The 18,843-nt window shown below is 39.2% G+C and overlaps 1 protein-coding gene across 1 annotated transcript in view; it reads left to right on the top strand.

Annotated features, from left to right (window-relative positions):
* Positions 1 to 18,032, top strand: part of LOC149821764 (ras-related protein RABC2a-like) — a 44,707-nt gene extending 26,675 nt beyond the window's left edge. Inside the window, exons 4-6 of the mRNA XM_089981514.1 lie at positions 7,909 to 8,030; positions 9,929 to 10,057; positions 17,632 to 18,032. Coding sequence (XP_089837640.1) covers positions 7,909 to 8,030; positions 9,929 to 10,057; positions 17,632 to 17,736 — 356 coding nt within the window. The 3' untranslated portion in view covers positions 17,737 to 18,032. The remainder of the gene's footprint in view (positions 1 to 7,908; positions 8,031 to 9,928; positions 10,058 to 17,631) is intronic.
* Positions 18,033 to 18,843: the final 811 nt, after the last annotated feature.

The following is an 18,843-nucleotide window of genomic DNA, read 5'->3' on the forward strand; positions in this document are numbered from 1 at the left end:
AGTTGAATATCGAGCCATGACATCCACAATTATGAAAATTGTATGGGATTCAGCGTCTTCTCGAAGACATGGGAGTCTATATTAAAGAGCTAACAAAGTTATGTTGTGACAACAAAAGTGCAATATATATTACAAAGAATCATACTTTTCATGAACACACGAAGCATATAGAGATGGATTGTCACTATGTCAGGGAAGAATATTTGAAGAAGGTCATTCATCTTCCATATGTGACGTCTGAGTACCAACTGGCTAATTTCTTCACTAAGGCTCTTTGTTTGCCTAGATTTAATTTCCTTCTTGGCAAACTTGCAGTTATCGCACCGTAAGTTTGAGGGGGGTGTTAAAATGTAATCCTTAATTTCGTCATATGTACGTATATATCTTTTTTTCTTCTCTTTATTACCCGAAAAGGGTATTTCTTTAATTTCTTATTTTACGCATATTCCATTTGGAATATGATTGTATTTCTTTTTATTCTTTTTTCTTTTCTTTTCTTTTTTTCTTTTTCCTTTTCGTGGTTTGTACCACCTAGGAAGGCTCCCCAAAGAGTCGTTGGGGAGCCTCCAACGGTCACAAATGTGACCGTTGGGGGATCTCAACGACTCCTTTGGGAGCCCCCTAAGTGTCTCCTCTTGTGGTGTATAAATAAGAGACTTTCCCTTATATTTTCCTTAAGCTTGTGAGCTTAAGCTTTTCTTATTTTTCTAATATATTGTGGCATTTCATGCCTTTGTGCATGTTCGTATTATTTTATGCCTTTGTGCATAGTAGTGCAAGTGTTCTTTGAGTGCCTTTGTGCACATCTCTTGTGAGGGTTTAGTGCTTGTATGCATATTGTCTCATTGAAGACAATTTCACATGTGGGATATGCTGAAAACTATAAGGGATACGGTGCTATGATCTATTGAGCAAACACGTCAAAATATCAAGAAATGTTGTTTTTGATGCGATGAATTTTGATAACCAGCCTGCTAACCCCCTAGTTTAAGTTCTAATGTTGAAGTGTACTACCTATGGTTAAATCAGAACTCTTCTCCAATATTAGCGATGGTTGTCCTACAACTTGCAGTCAGAAAGAGACGTGATGAATCAACAAATACATCCCAACCAGAAGAGGTTACTACACAAACTTTAGAACCAGGAAGGTATAAGGGTGTTGTCTACACCCGGCGAGAGAAGGAGCCTCCATCCATCTCTTGTACATAGATATTGATCATCCTGTTGCTTCTTCACAGACGTTAGACATTAGAAGATCCACTTGGACCCGACATCCACTAGACAGGTGGGTGAGTTATAATTTTTTTTTCCTGGTTTTTCAATTGTTTTTAATGTCCATAAATAAAGAGGATGAGCCTCTCACGTTTTATCAAGCTTAAGTTATAGAAAATGGATTGAAGCGATGAATGAGGAGATGGAAGCCTTACATGAATGTGATACATGGAAAGTTGTGCCTAGACCACTAAATAGAGATGTGGTTGGGTCGAAGTGGGTGTATAAAATAAAATATAAACCAGATGGGAGCATTGAAAGGTATAAAGCTAGACTTATAGCCACGGGGTTCATATAGGAACAAGGACAAGATTTTGATAAAACTTTCAGCCTGGTTGTAAAGATGGGGACCATTCGTATCGTGTGGAGTCTAGCCATTGAACATGGATGGACATTAAGCCAGCTAAATGTCAAAAATGCCTTTTTGCATGGGGACCTAAATGAGGAAGTTTATATGGAACAACCCACTGGATATGCAGAACAAGATGCCAATCAATATGTGTACAAGTTGAAAAGAGCACTCTATGGCTTGAAGCAAACTTCCCGTTCTTGGTTCGAGAGCTTTTCGCTGGAGATACTGAGACATGGTTTCTCTCGATCTCTTCTAGATCACTTATTATTCATCTACAATGAACAAAATGCCACCACTCTTCTATTGATATATGTAGATGATATTATTATTACAAGAAACTGCAGAGACCACGTTGAGGAAGTAAAGAAATTATTAAATCAGAGATTCAAAATGAAAGATCTGAGAGATTTGCTGTATTTTCTTGGGGTGGAAGTTGATAAGACGTGTGATGCTCTTACCCTCACTCAACATAAATACACGATGGGCATTCTTAGTAGGGCAGGCATGAAAGATTGTAAACCATTGGCAACTCTAAGCATTATCCATCAGAAACTGAGTTCTAAAGAAGGGGACATATATGAGGATCCCACTAGGTATCACAACATCGTTGGCATGCTGCAATACCTGACCTTTACTTGATCCGATAGTGTATTCAATCAATCAGGTATCTTAATTCATGAATGAACCTCATATACCGCACATGGAAGCAGTTAAGAGGATATTGCAGTATCTAAAGGGCACGGTTGGTGATGGGCTGGTGTACAAGAAAAGTGAACTAAATAAAGGTGCACATGAAGTCATTGTTTACACTGATGCTGATTGGGCGGGTGACTCAAATGAACGACGATTAGTATTTGGTTATTGTGGTTTCATTGGATCAAACATGATCTCTTAGAGTAGTAGAAAGCAAAAGGCTATTGCTAGGTCGAGTACAGAGGCTGAATACAGGTCGATGGCTGCTGCAACTGCTGAGACTACATGGATAAGGCATTTCCTAATGGAGATGGGAGGACCGATTGCTCAGTCACTTCTGCTATGTGAAAACCAAAATGCCATCAATATGTCCTTCAATCTCATTTATCATAGTTGAGCAAAACACATTGAGATAGACCAACATTTTGTCAGGAAAAAGGTTGAAGAAAAGGAGATTGAGACTATTTTTGTGCAAACTAAAGAGCAAGTTGCAGATATATTCAGCAAAGGGTTGACGAATGATAGATTCTGGATGTTGAAAGGCAAGTTGACCATGTACAACTTGAGGGAGTCTAAACATGGTTGCCAGTTGAGGAAGCGGGAGCGGGAAGCGATACGGGAAGCGGGAGCGGGAAGCGAGGCACTTTCAAAATTTTATGAAGCGGGGAAGCGTGGGACCACTTAGGAGCGATTCGGGAAGTGTCTCGGAAGCGACCTAGGAAGCGTCTCGGAAGCGACCTAGGAAGTGTCTCGGAAGCGAGGGGGAAGCGAAAAAAATAAAAATAAAAAATAAAAAATACAAAAAATTGTAAAAACAGGGGAAGCGAGGGGGAAGCGCGGGGAAGCGTGATGGGAAGCGCGCTTCCCATTAAAGGGAAGCGCGTCCCCCATTAAAGGGAAACACGTCCCCCATTAAAGGGAAGCATGCTTCCCAAAAAAGGGGGACGCTTCCCCCCACGCTTCGGAAGCGCACCGTTTCGCGCTTCCGAAGCGCGCTTCGGGGAAGCGCGCTTCCCCTTTTAGCTAGGCGCTTCCGGTAACCCTGAGTCCAAAAAAGAAGTTGTATTTGGGTCTTGGACCCAAGTCGGGTCTGCGTAGGACCAGACCCGACTTTTGTACAAGACCGGATCCGGATCCAAATATACAATGTTGTAATTCTATTTTTTATTAGAGGGTATTTTCGTACCCTAAAAATTATGTATCATCTTAATACATATAATCGAATACAAAAAAACACGCTAAACCAATTCAGACGTGATTTCCTGCATCTCCTTTTCTCTATATTGTTCTTCTTCCATGCGTAGGTGAACGTGGAGTTCATATTTTAACAACCACTTGGTCACATGTTATCCATTTCAATTTGTGATCAAATGGATTGCATTATGTATTTATGTTGAGTAATGATGTGCCTTGCTTGGTTAGTGGTGCAATGAAATCAAGGAGCCTCCACACACCTCAAGCAAGAGTCACAATCACACAAAAGTAGTTCCAAGAACAAGAGCCACTTATGGGCCAATAAATAACACACAAGAGGTAAAAAAACATAATCTTTATTGAGGGTATAATTCACACAAAATGTATATATTACAAGGGGCTCAAGGCCCATATTTATATACAAAGAAGGGGTGAGGAGCTCCCAAAATATAGCTGTTTAGAGGTCCCAACGGTTATATTGTCAATGACATTAATGCCCTTGAAAATATAGCAAATGCCAAACATGGCAAAAATAAAGAGAAAAATAAAATAAAATAAAAAACAGTTTAGCCCAGAGTTATTGAAAACACCGAAGGCACTGAGGAAGCGCGAAACATCATGCTGGGAAGCACAATTTTTTTTTGGGAAGCTCGCTTCCCCCTCACTTTTCCCTTTTTTTCTATTTTTTTTGTATTTTTATTTTTTTTGCTTCCCTCTCGCTTCCTAGGTCGCTTTCAAGATGATTCCTGATTCACTTCTAAGTCGTCTCACGCTTCCTGCTTCCTAAAATTTTGAAAGTGCCTCGCTTTCAACTTTCACTTCCCATATTGCTTCCCGCTTCCGCTTCCTCGACTGACAACTCTGGTTTAGCCCCCTATTGGGCCCTTCCTATTGTTAAAAGACTAAAATACCCTTAAAGGGTAAAACATATTACACTCACAAATATATATATATATATATATGTATTGAACATATATAATATACATACAAAAAACATATACATATATGCATATGGATATGAAGTATGAATATATTATATTCTAACACCCCCTCAAACTCACGGAATCACAACCGAGAGTTTGCCAAGTAGAAAATGGAATCTGGGCGAGGGCAATGCCTTGGTGAATAAATCCACCTGTTGATATTCAGATGATACATATGGTAGAGTGATGGTTTTCTTCAAGAATTCTTCACGGGCATAATGACAATCAATATCTATAAAAATCTTTTTGTTCTCTTATTGTTAAATACCCTTTTCGGGTGTTTTGTGTGTGAACTTATCTTGGTTCTTGTGAATGTTTTTCTTCAATATTTTGATTGGAGCTCTTTTGAGGTATTCATTGTTGGAGCTCATTCTCTTACAACAGGTATGGTGACAATCACTTCTCATTCATCTTCCATAGATACAAGAAGAGAAAGATAGAGCGATAGAGAGGAAGAAGAAGAGAACAAAAGCGAAGTTCTTTTGGGCACCACGAGCCTACGATCACAGGATCCATGATCTCACGTCCACACGAACAAGCTTCCCCAAGATCAAAATTGCGATAGCTCAGATACCATGTAATGAAATCAAGAAGCCTCCACACACCTCAAGCAAGAGTCACAATCACACAAAAGCAGTTCCAAGAACAAGAGCCACTTATGGGCCAATAAAAAACACACAAAAGGTAAAAAATATAATCTTTATTGAGGGTATAATGCACACAAAATTCATACATTACAAGGGGCTCAAGGCTAGGGGTGGCAAAACCTGACACGACCCGCCAACCCGCCTCTTAGGCGGGTTCGGGTTTGGAAAAAACGAACCCGTTTAATAAACGGGTCGACCCGCCTGACCTGTTTATTAAACGGGTCGGGTTCGTGTTAGGGGTATGCCAACCCGCCAACCGGCTGACCCGTTTAATAAACGGGTTAGGCGGGTGGGTCAACCCGCCAACCTGACCTGCGAACCCGCGAACCCGTTTACTCGACCCAACCCATTTATTAAATGGGTTGGCGGGTCGTGTCGGGTTACCCGTTTATTAAACAGGTCGGGTTCGTGTTTGCCACAGCCGACCCGTTTAATAAACGGGTCGGGTTCGGGTTGAGGTATGCTGACCCGCCAACCGAACACAATTGCCACCCCTACTCAAGGCCCATATTTATATATAAAGAAGGGAGTGGGGAGCTCCCAAAATATAGCTGTTGGGAGCTCCCAGCATCTAGAATTCTAGCCGTCGGGGGCTCCCCAACAATTATATTGTCAAGGACATTAATGCCCTTGATAATATAACAAATGCCAAACATGGAAAAAATAAAGAGAAAAATAAAATGAAATAAAAAAACAGTTTATCCCCTAATGGGCTGTTCCTATTGCAAGGTCAAAAGACCAAAATACCCCTGAAGGGTAAAACATATTACAGTCATAATATATATATATATATATATATATATATATATATATATATATATATATATATATATATATATATATATATATATATATATATATATATATATATATATAGTAATGGGTAGGTGCAAAATGATACATGCTAAATGAGTTTTTCAGGGTTTTTTCGTTTTATTTTAAAATTCTGACCGTATAGATGTGATCTATGTACTTGATTTTATAGGGATCAGTCTTGAAGTGTTCGATTCCGACACATGGGTGGGTTTTTTATAAGGTTCGAAAAATCAACGGTCCAAAATCTTTGTAAATTTTTGAGGCTCCAAATATCATTTTTTTTCATCAAAAACACATGATCTAGGTGTGGATTCCTCGTAAATGGACCATGCCCAACACATTTATGGGGTCAGAACTGCGAAAATACACCGAAAGGGCAGAAAAACCCATTTAGCACATATCAATTTCGCACCTACCCATTTCTCTCTCTCTATATATATATACATACAAAAGATATATATACATATATGTATATGAACATATTATATTCTAACAAGTGAGGTCAATGAACACGCACGGATGGTTGAATTTTAGTCCTGTATTTATTCCTCCTTTGCTATTCTTAGTGGAGAATTTCAAAGAATAGCTTTCTCATGTTCCTGGTGGCTGTTTCCATGTGGTACACATGTTTGCATGAGCACATATGTGTGCACAGAGATGCATATACCATGTTGCAAAAATATAATGCAAATATGTATGTATATTTTGTAGTACTATGTTTCTGTAACACTAATATAGCCATTCTACAAAAAGATGAAAGTATATATCGATGTATATTTTGTATTATCATATTTAATTATCTTGTATCTGTGCATAAAAAAAGGTCATTATGCAAAATGATGGTTTTCTCTGACAAACATTTTGATTGTAAGAGATCTCTATTTATAAATGGAAGAGGCCTAGACAATTAAGTGTTGTCTTTTCTGTATAGGAAGGAAAATAAAAGAAGATAGGGAAACTTTTAACTTTTGGGCTAATCTTTTGCTGCTATATACTGTTTAGATATGGTCATTTGAATCTTCCCTATTAGCCCCAGGCTTGCTTTCTGGTGAAAAACATTTTTGCCATGTATAATTCTCTGTACTTCCTACAATGGTTCTGCAATGTTTATTGCAAAATGTTGGACAGTTTCCACAGAGTTCTTGTTTGCAAACTTGTAATCTTTTTTAACATTTTATGTTTCCTATTTGTTACTGCCCATTTTTCTTGCTTGCTCTTCTGATATTGCTTTAGATGTTTGCTTCCTATCTTGGCACTCAGGGCTTCCCACTTGTGATAAGTCTCAACCAAATAACCATCCTTTGTCTTTTGGGCAACTGCCCATGAAAACTTTAGTGGATAGATTGTAAGTTGAAGGTTTTATTTACATATTAATTTCCCTTATTGTTATGGAGTCTCTGCCTTAAAAACTAAGATGCATATCGTAGACCCTTTGTTTCAACTGTTTCTCATGCCAAGTTTGTCTTGCTTTGCATTCAGAAAAAAGTGCTGATAAGCTTCACTATTTTGTGAATTAAGAGTTAAGATAGGGATGCATCTATTCTTGGAGGGCTACTCTTTTAATAATAATAAACAAATTCACCTGTTCCTGATTCTCATATGGTTCTCCTGTTTGGGTGTTTTATCCATGATGTCATGTAAAAAATTCTTTATGATATCTTCACGACACAAATGCATAGACATGCTAATACATGATCTTCAGTTAAAATGTAAATATGTCATGCACAGATTTGCAACATCTTGTGACATTAATTACCACGGTGATGGTGTAAAGCAGTATGGGATAGTTTAAGCTTTCTTCAATCAATTAATGTAGGATGTTTTTCATCTATCTTTTTTGTTTTCTATATTTGGTATTTTATTTTCTGCTTACTATGTATTTCTAGCTGGGAACATTAAGATTCTTAGTCTGAATTCTATTTGACATGCATATTCTGCTGCAATGTAATAGTTTATGATGTTACCCGACGGGAGACATTTACAAACTTGACTGATGTATGGGCAAAAGAGGTGGAACTGTATTCAACTAATCAAGACTGCATCAAAATGCTGGTTGGAAACAAAGTTGATATGGTAAATTCTGTGGAAAACACTTTATAAAATCTGAAGTGGAAGTACATTGCAATTGTCCTTGGGTAATTTGTACATTACCTTATGGTACTTTAAGCAAACTATGCCTTTGGCCCATGGGATGAACTTTTCCTAACAGACTACATTTTCTGTCTTTTATACAGTGACTGCCGACTTTTACCCTGAGATGATCTATTATATATTATGTTGGCATGACAGCCTTTTTGCTGTAAATATGAGGGATCTTTTGTTGTGCAAAAGTATCAGTTTATTTTATTCATTTTACTGTTGCTTCAGTGGTTATATCTGCATGATGGATGAGAATATGCATATATCTCTGGATAAGCTCAATCAAAGTGTGTAAAGAAAGGTGATACAATACCTTTTTCAACAAGGGGTGACTAATTTATTTAGTTGAACTATAGACGAGCATAATTCTGATGTCACTTGGCATGAGCTAATCTCTGAATCCAGACTAATGGCTAGTTATGGGGATATTGATAAGTTGTCTATAGAGAGATAAGCCTACAGTCACAACTAGTTTTTCTTAAATGCTATTATAGGAAAACACGGCATTGACTGAACATGATTGGAAATCAGGCAGGAGATTGCATGCCCAAGTAGGTGGCACACACGCATACACATGTAACACAACTTTCAAATAAGGTGCACTTCCTATCAAGCTCCTTCCTGATAATCAAGCCACAATTTCATGTGTCTGAATCTCTCATCTGATGGGAGGCACAACCTACTGAGGTGGATTCTCACTTTTTACAGGAAAATACTAAAATTCAGTTGCCCTGTATCTTGTGTTAAGTTAAAAAGAAAACTGATTTGCCTCTATCCTTTGTGAAGCACATATTTACATGGTTATGATTCAACATCTTACACCAATTTGTGGTTGATCTGGGAGGAAATGGCTATTAAGGTTTAATTTCTTGGCTATATTTGTTGATAGAGATCCATGTATCTTTGTAGTTTTTCATAGCCGTTCTGGCGGATAGCCCCTGCTGGGATTCAAACCAGAGATCCTTGGTTAAGTTGGTGTGACTGTGACTTCACAATTATCATAGTAGACTCAGGCTTTAGTCCTTAACCTTATCCGAAGTTTTCTCTCTTTTCGTGGAAGCAAGGAGTCTCTCACTTCTGAAGTGAGCTTGTAAAGAAACGAGTTTCCCTATATAGCAAGAAGCTTCTTTTAGGTAATGTATTCTTATCAAGGAGCTTTTTTCTCTAGCACCAGCACCAATCTGGCAAGATTCAAGGATGTTTCCTTTTTATGGTTTGGCTTGAAATAAGGATCAGGGTTGTTCAAAAGGAATTAACAACTTAAGTTGATCTTTGATGATCTTATCTTTCTCATGGATATTTGAAGCTGAAGCTGCAATCAGTTATTCAGTCTGTCCAAAAGATTTCAAGCAAAGATTGTGCTGTCCATTGGAGCTTCTTTGATGCCCTCAAATTACATCTTCTGAATACGTTTTTGATGGTGGATATGGGATGCCCATATTCCCTCTGATTTATGTTCCTTTAACCTTTCCCTAAGACATCAGCAAGAATGACTGTCCATCATTTACTGGTTGGATCTGAAATGTTAAATCTTCTATCTGCTTTGTATTCCTTAGGGATTATTAATGTGTTGTAATGCTTGTCATAAGTATAGCTGCAAATTTAAAATGGATATCCACAAAATTTGATGCTCATTTGACAGGAATATATTTCGCTCATTGGGTGCAGCATTCTGTGCTAGCATTCCTGAGAAGTTACAGGAGTACCAGTAGGCCTTTGTAAAATTTCGTATGTTCTAGTTTCCTGATTGCTAACATCTAATCTGGAATGCTGTGTAATTCTGTTGAAGTTTTCAACTTTTGGTGACTAACCTTATTTGATGTACATGTTAGGAAAGTGAAAGAGCTGTTACGAGGGAGGAAGGTCTTGCACTTGCACAAGAGTATAAATGCTTGTTTCTTGAGTGCAGTGCAAAAAATAGCATAAATGTTGAGAAGTGCTTTGAAGAACTTGCGTTGAAGGTATGCTCCATTAGTCCATTTAGACTTGATCTTCTTGGTACTTCATTGTTTGTTTTATAGTGTAGTATGATAATACCGTCGATTTTAAAGGGATGTAGTATGCAACGAGTATCAAACAAAGCTGATCTGCATAAGCACTGTTAAATTGGGAAGTTTGACTTGGAACTGACTTCCTATGATGGTTGGAAAACTGGATTAGTGAGTTTTGTACTAGTGTTTGAAGATAACACTGAATGACACTGTCTTTAGAGTTGACCTAGTTATCCTTGGAAAATTATTTCTAAGTTGTTCAAGCCATAGTCACACTGAGTCTTCAGGAATAAACTATCTGGAAGGTGTAACAATCAATTTACTTAATTGACTTTCAAAGTTAAAACATGTATCTAGGTAAAAGGGTAAATTTATACTGTAATTGACTTGTTTATTCACTTATTTTGATGAAAGATTGAAAGGTATCCCCCTCTCCCCTACTTTGGGAACCCTGGGGTGTACATCAGGCCCTCCTGAAACCTGACTGGGGTATAAGGGACCAGCCCTGAGGGTGGATTGGGAGAAGTTTAAATATCTTAACTTTTTGGTCTACAATGAAAGTTGCTGCAAAACTGTAATATTGTCGGATTGAACTTTTTCATTTTCTTACCTAGGTCTGGTTGCCAAACCATGGTATAGATTTTCACAGGCTATAGTCACATACACACCCAAGAATTGCATCTATAGCCCTATATTAGAACCTTCACTACTGAGGGTCATATTACAAAAGAATTGGTGGCTGCTGGAGCTGGATAACCTTGAGGGACACTATATGTACCTAATTAGACATGGAAAATAGGTATTTCATTAGTTTGTAGTTATTTGGTAGCTAAGATTCGGTGGCACTCTTCTTTTTTTCCAATCCGTGCTGCCTAAGTCCTCTCCGCAACCCAACGGGGAGGCTTAGCAGCCCTTCGCTCCTAAGCGCACACAAGGTAATGGCCCCAAAGGAACCCTTTTCCTTTTTATTGCTTACAGGAACTTTACACTTAGCCGATTACACAACTTAGACTTTCGTCACCCTTTTTGCCTCTACAGAACCCTACACAAGCCGAGCTATTTATAGCGGACGCTCTGTAGTTACATGGGATTTCTTCTTTACATGAGTGGGCGCCGAATTCAGTGCCACACCCCACCATCCCCTGATGGCCGCCCCAATGCGAATCCTTAGCAACGTGGCCCAAGCTCGTGGCCACGTTGCATAACCGTTCCCGCTTGCTATGCCGAAGTCTGCCTTCTTTGATCATGGGCCTGCCCACGTCGGATCGCTGCAGCCGTCCTCCGCACGACTGCCTCCTTCGTGGGCTACGTGGCCGCCCCCTTCTCGGCCACGATGTTCTGCAGTTGCTTCCCGCACAGCTTTATGCCTTAGCTACTTGAAGGGTCGTTCCAGCCACTCCCGCATTTCACGCTGGTTGAACCCCGCCCGCGTGCATAGGAGACCTCCGCCTTTCTCGGAGTTGTCTGAAGGTGAGTCGACCTCGATGCTGCCTGTCCGTCTTTAGGACAATGCCCAAGTCCAACCGACGTGGCCCCGAGGGTTGCGGTCGACTGTCGGGAGAAGGGTCTCTTATATAAATGCTTTAGGCGCTGACTTCCCGCTCTCAGGAGGAACCTTAAGTGCTTGGCAACTACCATAAGCTTTTGTAGCCGCCTTCTCTAGGCCACGCAGTCGGGCGGCAAGGCCAACACTGGTGCTGTCGCATCCTGGGGCTTCAGCCATGACCGAGCTACCCCTTTTCCACTTGGACGACGGCTTTGGCCCTCGGCCTCTCGTCGACAGCCTGCTTGGCCATGACCGTCGCAGGGTAGGGGTCTTACAGACCTCCCCTACCCGCCGAGCTCGACGTCCCCGTCGAGCCAACTAAGTATGCCTGTACTTCTTGTTCAAATTGCCATAGAGTCTCCTCCCGTTCCTAGCTATCTTCAGTGGTGGCCTGGTCCTTCCACCGCACAAGAAATTCTCGTACTTGGGCCATTCTGCCATGGCCCTTCATTCGATGCCCAAGAATCCTTTCGACCTTTCTGTCGAACTGGACACTCACACTTGGAGGGGCTCGCTGGGACTTGGATCGGGCAGGATCTTCTTCATCTCCATGGAATGGCTTCAAGAAGCTGACATGGAAAACATGATGGGACTTAATCCGGGCTGGCAGTTCTAGCCGATATGCCACGGTCCCCACTTTCCTTGGAACCTTAAAGGGTCCGTCATACCTCTTTACTAACACTCTGTGCACCACCTTACTAGATTTTTTTTTCCATATTTGAGGCGTGAGCTTGAGCATCACTTGGTCCCCTTCAGCAAACTCGAGTGACCGTCGATTCTTGTCCACGACCTTCTTCATGCGCCGAACGACCTTGGCCAAGCAGTCTCGGGCATCATCTACGGCCTCTTTCCTGTCGCGTGCTACCTCGGCCGCAGTCGGGCATCGACCCTGAAGATAGCTGGGAACGGGAGGAGACTCTATGGCAGTTTAAACAAGTACATGCATACTTAGCTGACTCGACGGGGATGTCGAGCTCGGCGGGTGGGGAAGGCCTGTAAGACCCCTACCCTGCGGCCATGGCCAAGCAGGCCGTCGGCGAGAGGCCGAGGGCCAAAGCTGTCGTCCAAGTGGAAAAGGGGTGGCTCGGTCATGGTTGAGGACCCAGGACGCGGCAACACCAGTGCTGGCCTTGCCGCCCGACTGCATGGTCTAGAGAAGGAGGCCACAAAAGCTTATGGTAGTTGCCAAGCACTTAAGGTTCCTCCTGCAAGCGGTGAGTCAGCTCCTAAAGCACTTATATAGGAGACCCTTCTCCCGACAGTCGACCGCAACCCTCGGGGCCACGTCGGCTGGACTTGGGCATTGTCTTGAAGACAGACAGGCAGCGTGAAGGCCGACTCACCTTCAGACAACTCCGAGAAAGGCGGAGGTCTCCTATGCACGCGGGCATGGTTCAACCGGCATGAAATGCGGGAGTGGCTGGAACGACCCTTCAAGTAGCTAAGGCATGCAGCTGCACGGGAAGCAACTACAGAATATCGTGGTCAAGAAGGGGGCGGCCATGTAGCCCACGAAGGAGGCATCAAGGCAGTCGTGCGGAGGACGATTGCAGCGATCCGACCTGGGCAGGCCCATGACCGAAGAAGGCAGACTTCGGCACAACAAGCGGGAACGGTTATGCAATGTGGCCATGAGCTTGGGCCACGTTGCTAAGGATTCACATTGGGGTGACCATCAGGGGATGGTGGGGTGTGGCGCTGAAGTTCGGCGCCCACTCATGTAAAGGAGAAATCCCATGTAATTGCAGAGTGTCGACTATAAATAGCTCGGCTTGTGTAGGGTTCTGTAGAGGCAAAAAGGGTGACGAAAGTCTAAGTTGTGTAATCGGCTAAGTGTAAAGTTCCTATAAGCAATAAAAAGGAAAAAGGCTCCTTTGGGGCCATTATTTTGTGTGCGCTTAGGAGCGAAGGACTGCTAAGCCTCCCCGTTGGGTTGCGGAGAGGACTTAGGCCGCACGAGTTGGAAAAAAGAAGAGTTTCCGGAAGCGTGCTTCCCCGAAGCGCTTTTCAAAACGTCGCGCTTCTGAAATGTGCAGGGAAGCGTTTCCCTTTTATGGGAAGCGCGTTTCCCCCGCGCTTCTCCCACACTTCCCCCTTTTTTCATTTTTTTTATTTTTTATTTTTATTTTTTTCCTCTTTTTTCGCTTCCCCCTCGCTTCCTAGGTCACTTCCGAGACGGTTCGTTAATCGCTTCTAAGTCGTCCCACGCTTCCTGCTTCCTAAAATTTTGAAAGTGCCTCACTTCCCGCTCCCGCTTCCTCGACTGGCAACCATGGGTGGGACTATATGTAACAAATGACACTATCATGTGAAATGCAATGAGTTTGTTTCAAGAGTTTCTTTATTTTTCTGAAAAGGAGATTTTTTATAACTGAACATATGATTTACAAATTTTTGTCCTACATTTCATGGATCTGATTTTTCTCATGAGGAATCTTTCTGACACCCTTAGAAATCATTTAATGGAGGACTTTATGAGGTTCATTCATTCTACAATTTTCTAAGACTTGTTTAAATTGGAGTATTGAATGTGATACTGATATAGACATCTTATAATTTGAAATGTTTGAATTAAATTTAGTTTTATTTCTACATTTTGGGTTCCATTCATGCACCTTATTTCAACATAACAGTGTCAGAAATATGTGCGACATTTTCAGTTGATAGACATTGCAAAATTTAGTGAAAGGGACGAGTATAATCAATTGCATTCTAGACCAAGGGATGCAGATATACAAACTGCATTTGATGAGACCATAATCTGCAATAGAAACTTCAATACAGGCCCTTCTCTGGATATCTTTTGATAACTTATGATTTATACTTGACCATAGCCAGAAATGTGCCCCCCTCTTGTGGAAATATCATAATAATATCATGATGTCTAATGTTGTTTAAAAAAGTCACAATAATATCATGTGTATATTTCACGGTAACATTGTGATACTATACTAGATGTATGAGGAACAGTGTTGTGAAAAGCGTTGAGGCGTAGCGAGGTGCTCCACCAAAAACCGAGGCGAGGCGTAAAGCGCAAGTCATTTTTTTTTTTGAAAACTTTAAAAAAATTATAAAAAAATATCTAAAAATACAAATAAATAAAGAAATGCTTTATTGATGAAATAACGACCAATAAGAAATAGAAAATCTCAAATAAGTACTAAAAAATATGAGATTAACATATAAAAGTAACTAAAAACTGATTATAGAACTGGAAAATATATGAGATTAACCCAAAAAAGTTAAAATTTACTAAGAAACTGATTACATAACTGAAATAACTGGAAAATATATGAGTTTATTCTAAAAAATATGAGATTAACATATAAAAGTAACTAAAAAAATGATTACATAACTGAAAAATATATGAGATTAACCAACAAAAGATAAAATATACTAAGAAACCGATTACATAACTGGAAAATATATGAGATTAACCAACAAAAGTTAAAACATATGAGATTAACATATAAAAGTAACTAAAAAACTGATTACATAACTGGAAAATATATGAGATTAACCAAAAAAAAGTTAAAATATACTAAGAAACTGATTACATAACTGAAATAACTGAAAAATATATAAGATTAACCTACAAAAGTTAAAATATATGAGATTATTCTAAAAAATGTGAGATTAACGTATAAAAGTAACTAAAAACTGATTACATAACTGGAAAATATATGATATTAACCAACAAAAGTTAAAATATACTAAGAAACTGATTACATAACTGAAATAACTTATGTCACATGGGTGCGGGGGTGCGGCAAAAAAAAAAAAAAAAAAAAAATATATATATATATATATATATATATATATATATAGAAGTGGGGTCTGGACCAAAATTGGGATCTTTGGACATGGGATGCCCATAATACGACAGACCAGTCCCAAACCCAACAAAACTGGAGTACGGGTTTGGTGTCAGTGTGCTCAGAAAAATGGATCGGGGCAAGCACTTATGGATAAAATCCAACCCAAACTTGTCACTGCACCATGTCCATTATATTTTCGCGTTCCAAAAAGGCAGCGTCAGATTGCGCCAACACGTAACAAGATGAACAGTGAAGAATGCACAAATGATGGCCCCACCACCGTCCTTCGTCGAACACGAGACTGTCCCCACCACGTCGAAAAGATGGACGGTTCTCATTACGCAAGAAAAAAGTGCGGCTCACCCCATCATGAGAAAGCACAACGCTCAAGCAATTATGATCTTACACTATCCATCCAGGAATCATGTGTTGGGATCTACCCGTACAAGTCGTTTCACAAGCATTCGCTGTATGGGAACAATGCTCTCCGTGAAAAATTAGCCAATATAAAAGTGCCATGAGAGAGAACCTTTCTCTGTCTCTCTCCGGTTCTATCGCTCGTTCGTTCTGGCGAGAGAGATGGTCGAGAGTCGCGACCATCGTTCATCAGAACAAGTAATCTCTCTCTCTCTCTCTACACATATTATATTTGTGAAGTTGTTTGGGACATCACAAATATGGAAGCAAGAAAATGCTCAATATTTCTCTCTTTGTATATCTTGGTTTGTGCATTTCTAGTGATTTTCCTGTATATTACTTCGATCAACAAATTTATTTGTTTTATTTTTTGAGGTACTTGGTCTGTGCTATCTTTTTTAAATTCCGCAGCCCATTTCATAGGGCAATTTAAAAAAAAAATCCAAAAAATGGACCAAAATGACCCTGGGTGCATTGACCGCACCGAGTGCCGCACCCGCGTGGCGTCGTGTCAACGCGGGTGCGGCACCTGTCTGGCCGAATCTCTGTGACATAGGAAATAACTGAAAAATATATGAGATTAACCTACAAAAGTTAAAATATATGAGATTATTCTAAAAAATATGAGATTAACATATAAAATTAACTAAAAAACTGATTACATAACTGAAAAATATATGAGATTAACCAACAAAAGTTAAAATATATTAAGAAACTAATTACATGACTGAAATAACTGAAAAATATACGGAGATTAACCAACAAAAGTTAAAATATAGTAATATACTAATAAACTTATTACATAACTGAAATAACTGGAAAATATATGAGATTAACCTACAAAAACTTTGTTGATTATGTCTCTAAAATTTTGTTGTAAAATTTTTTTTTTGCGCCTCAGGTTTGCGCCTTGAGGCACAGAGGGCCGCGCCTCAAGGCAAGGCGTGCCTTTTGCGCCTCAAGGCATGTTTTTGATAACACTGATGAGGATTGAGATGGTAAAAAATAAGAGACAATGTTCTTAATTCTTTGAGTTGGAGAAATCTTAGTTGCTATCCACAAGGAAAAATAGAATGAAAACATATAGAATAAAAATAAACACAATCACAATTTGATTATTTTGGCATTATCTGACGATGTTTTTAGTGTCAGATATAGAAACTGTCTAAGCGTACAAATTATTATTATATATGTGCATGGTAGATGGGAGGGTGTGCTTATGGGTTTATCTAAATTTAAAACCCTCATGTATTAAGGTTTAACTAAGTTTTATCCCTTTGTATTAATTTTGGGTGTGATGTATGTATAGGACGATGAGAATATGCAGACCAAAATATAATAACTGTGTTTGAGGGTTTTCAAGAATTTTTTTTCACAAAACCGACTCCATAGATGTGTTTGGCATGATCAATTTGCTAGGAACCAACACGTAGATCATGTTTTTCTGATAAAAAAATATGATTTTTTAAGCAATGAATATTCATGAAAATTTTGGGGCATTGATTTTCATACTCTATAAAAGTCCTACCCACACGTAGATGATCCAAAAGCTTATTCATATAAAACCATGCATGTAGATCATGTCTATATTGTAAAACAAACAAACAAACTGCAAAACCCAGTTCACATATTTGGTTTGCATATTCTCATCTGTGTGTGTGTGTGCGTGTGTGTGTTCATTCCTGTTCTTGCGAGATGTTCTTTCTTTGTGTGTTTTGTCATGATGTAGTTTTGAAGACACCAGCTTGTATGATATACCACAGATTCTAGATGTGCCTTGTCTACTGGAAGAGGGATCCACACTTGTGAAGCGAAATATTTTGAAACAGAAGCCTGAAGATCAACCACCAACAAATGGTTGTTGTTAATGTAACTGTGATCTTGGATTTCAATATAAATCAAGGTCAATGAATTTGGGTTTGGTGTGCTGTTGAAGGACATTGGTTGTCACTTGTCAGGCACTTTTGGATGGAAGAATGGTCTTACCTAAGCTAATTGACAAATATGGTTTCCCTTTGTAAATTGTTATGGTTATCTTCATCAGTTTGAAAACTGCACTCTAGTGCAGCAGTTCAGGTTCATTTGTTCAGTAAGCTTGCATTCCAAAGTTGTCAAGTAGCTTAATGTGAAGTCAACTAGTTTGCAAAATTGTATTTCTCTGGCATGTTTTCTTTTCTTTTTCTTTTTTATACATATTGGAGTCCATTGCGAGAATGAATTAATATATGCATGTGATCTTCATGCTTGCTTATAAAAATATTCCTTTGTTATTTACTAGATTCCAACTGCTATGTACTTGTTAGTGTTGTTTGTTATATGGGATGTCAGTAATAAGTAACTTTTATTTTTTAATTGTAGGTTAATTTAAACTATGTTTTTAAATTTTAGGAAGTAGCTGAAATGGAGTCATCCATCAACTAATGTAAAGTGATCCAACGGCCAATAAAAATTCCATACTGGGGTTTTAACATTTATTTGTATTTGTTGAATGAGGAAACAAGTGCGAAAAGTGAGATAAATGAATGTCTCTATGCTTAAACAGACATTTCTACTTAACCATATTTTGACCAACCATTTCTATAAGGTGTTGGTGGTTGGAAATTTGGACAATTAAGAACTGTTAGAGGGAATAGAACACCAGAAAGTAATAAATAACGTTAAGATTAAAAATGAATATCTAGTGAAGATTTAGGATCACTATTGATACAAAAATACGGTTGAATTATTGACTAAAATGGTTCAAGCTAAATTATATCAGCTAACTTGTTTTCGATGAGAAAAAAGGGTTGGTTGATATAACTTTGTTTGAACCATTTGTCAATAATTCAGATGTATTTTTGTATCATTAATGATCCTAAATCTTCACTAGACATTCATTTTTAATCTTAACGTTATTTATTACTTTGTATGTCTACTTTACTGTCTGGTGTCGAAGAGTGCCAACTAGATTTGGGGCTTGACCTGACAAGGCAGGT

Source organism: Nuphar pumila, chromosome 11 (assembly GCF_984573655.1).
Source record: "Nuphar pumila chromosome 11, dmNupPumi1.hap1.1, whole genome shotgun sequence".
NCBI classification, from domain to species: Eukaryota; Viridiplantae; Streptophyta; class Magnoliopsida; order Nymphaeales; family Nymphaeaceae; genus Nuphar; species Nuphar pumila.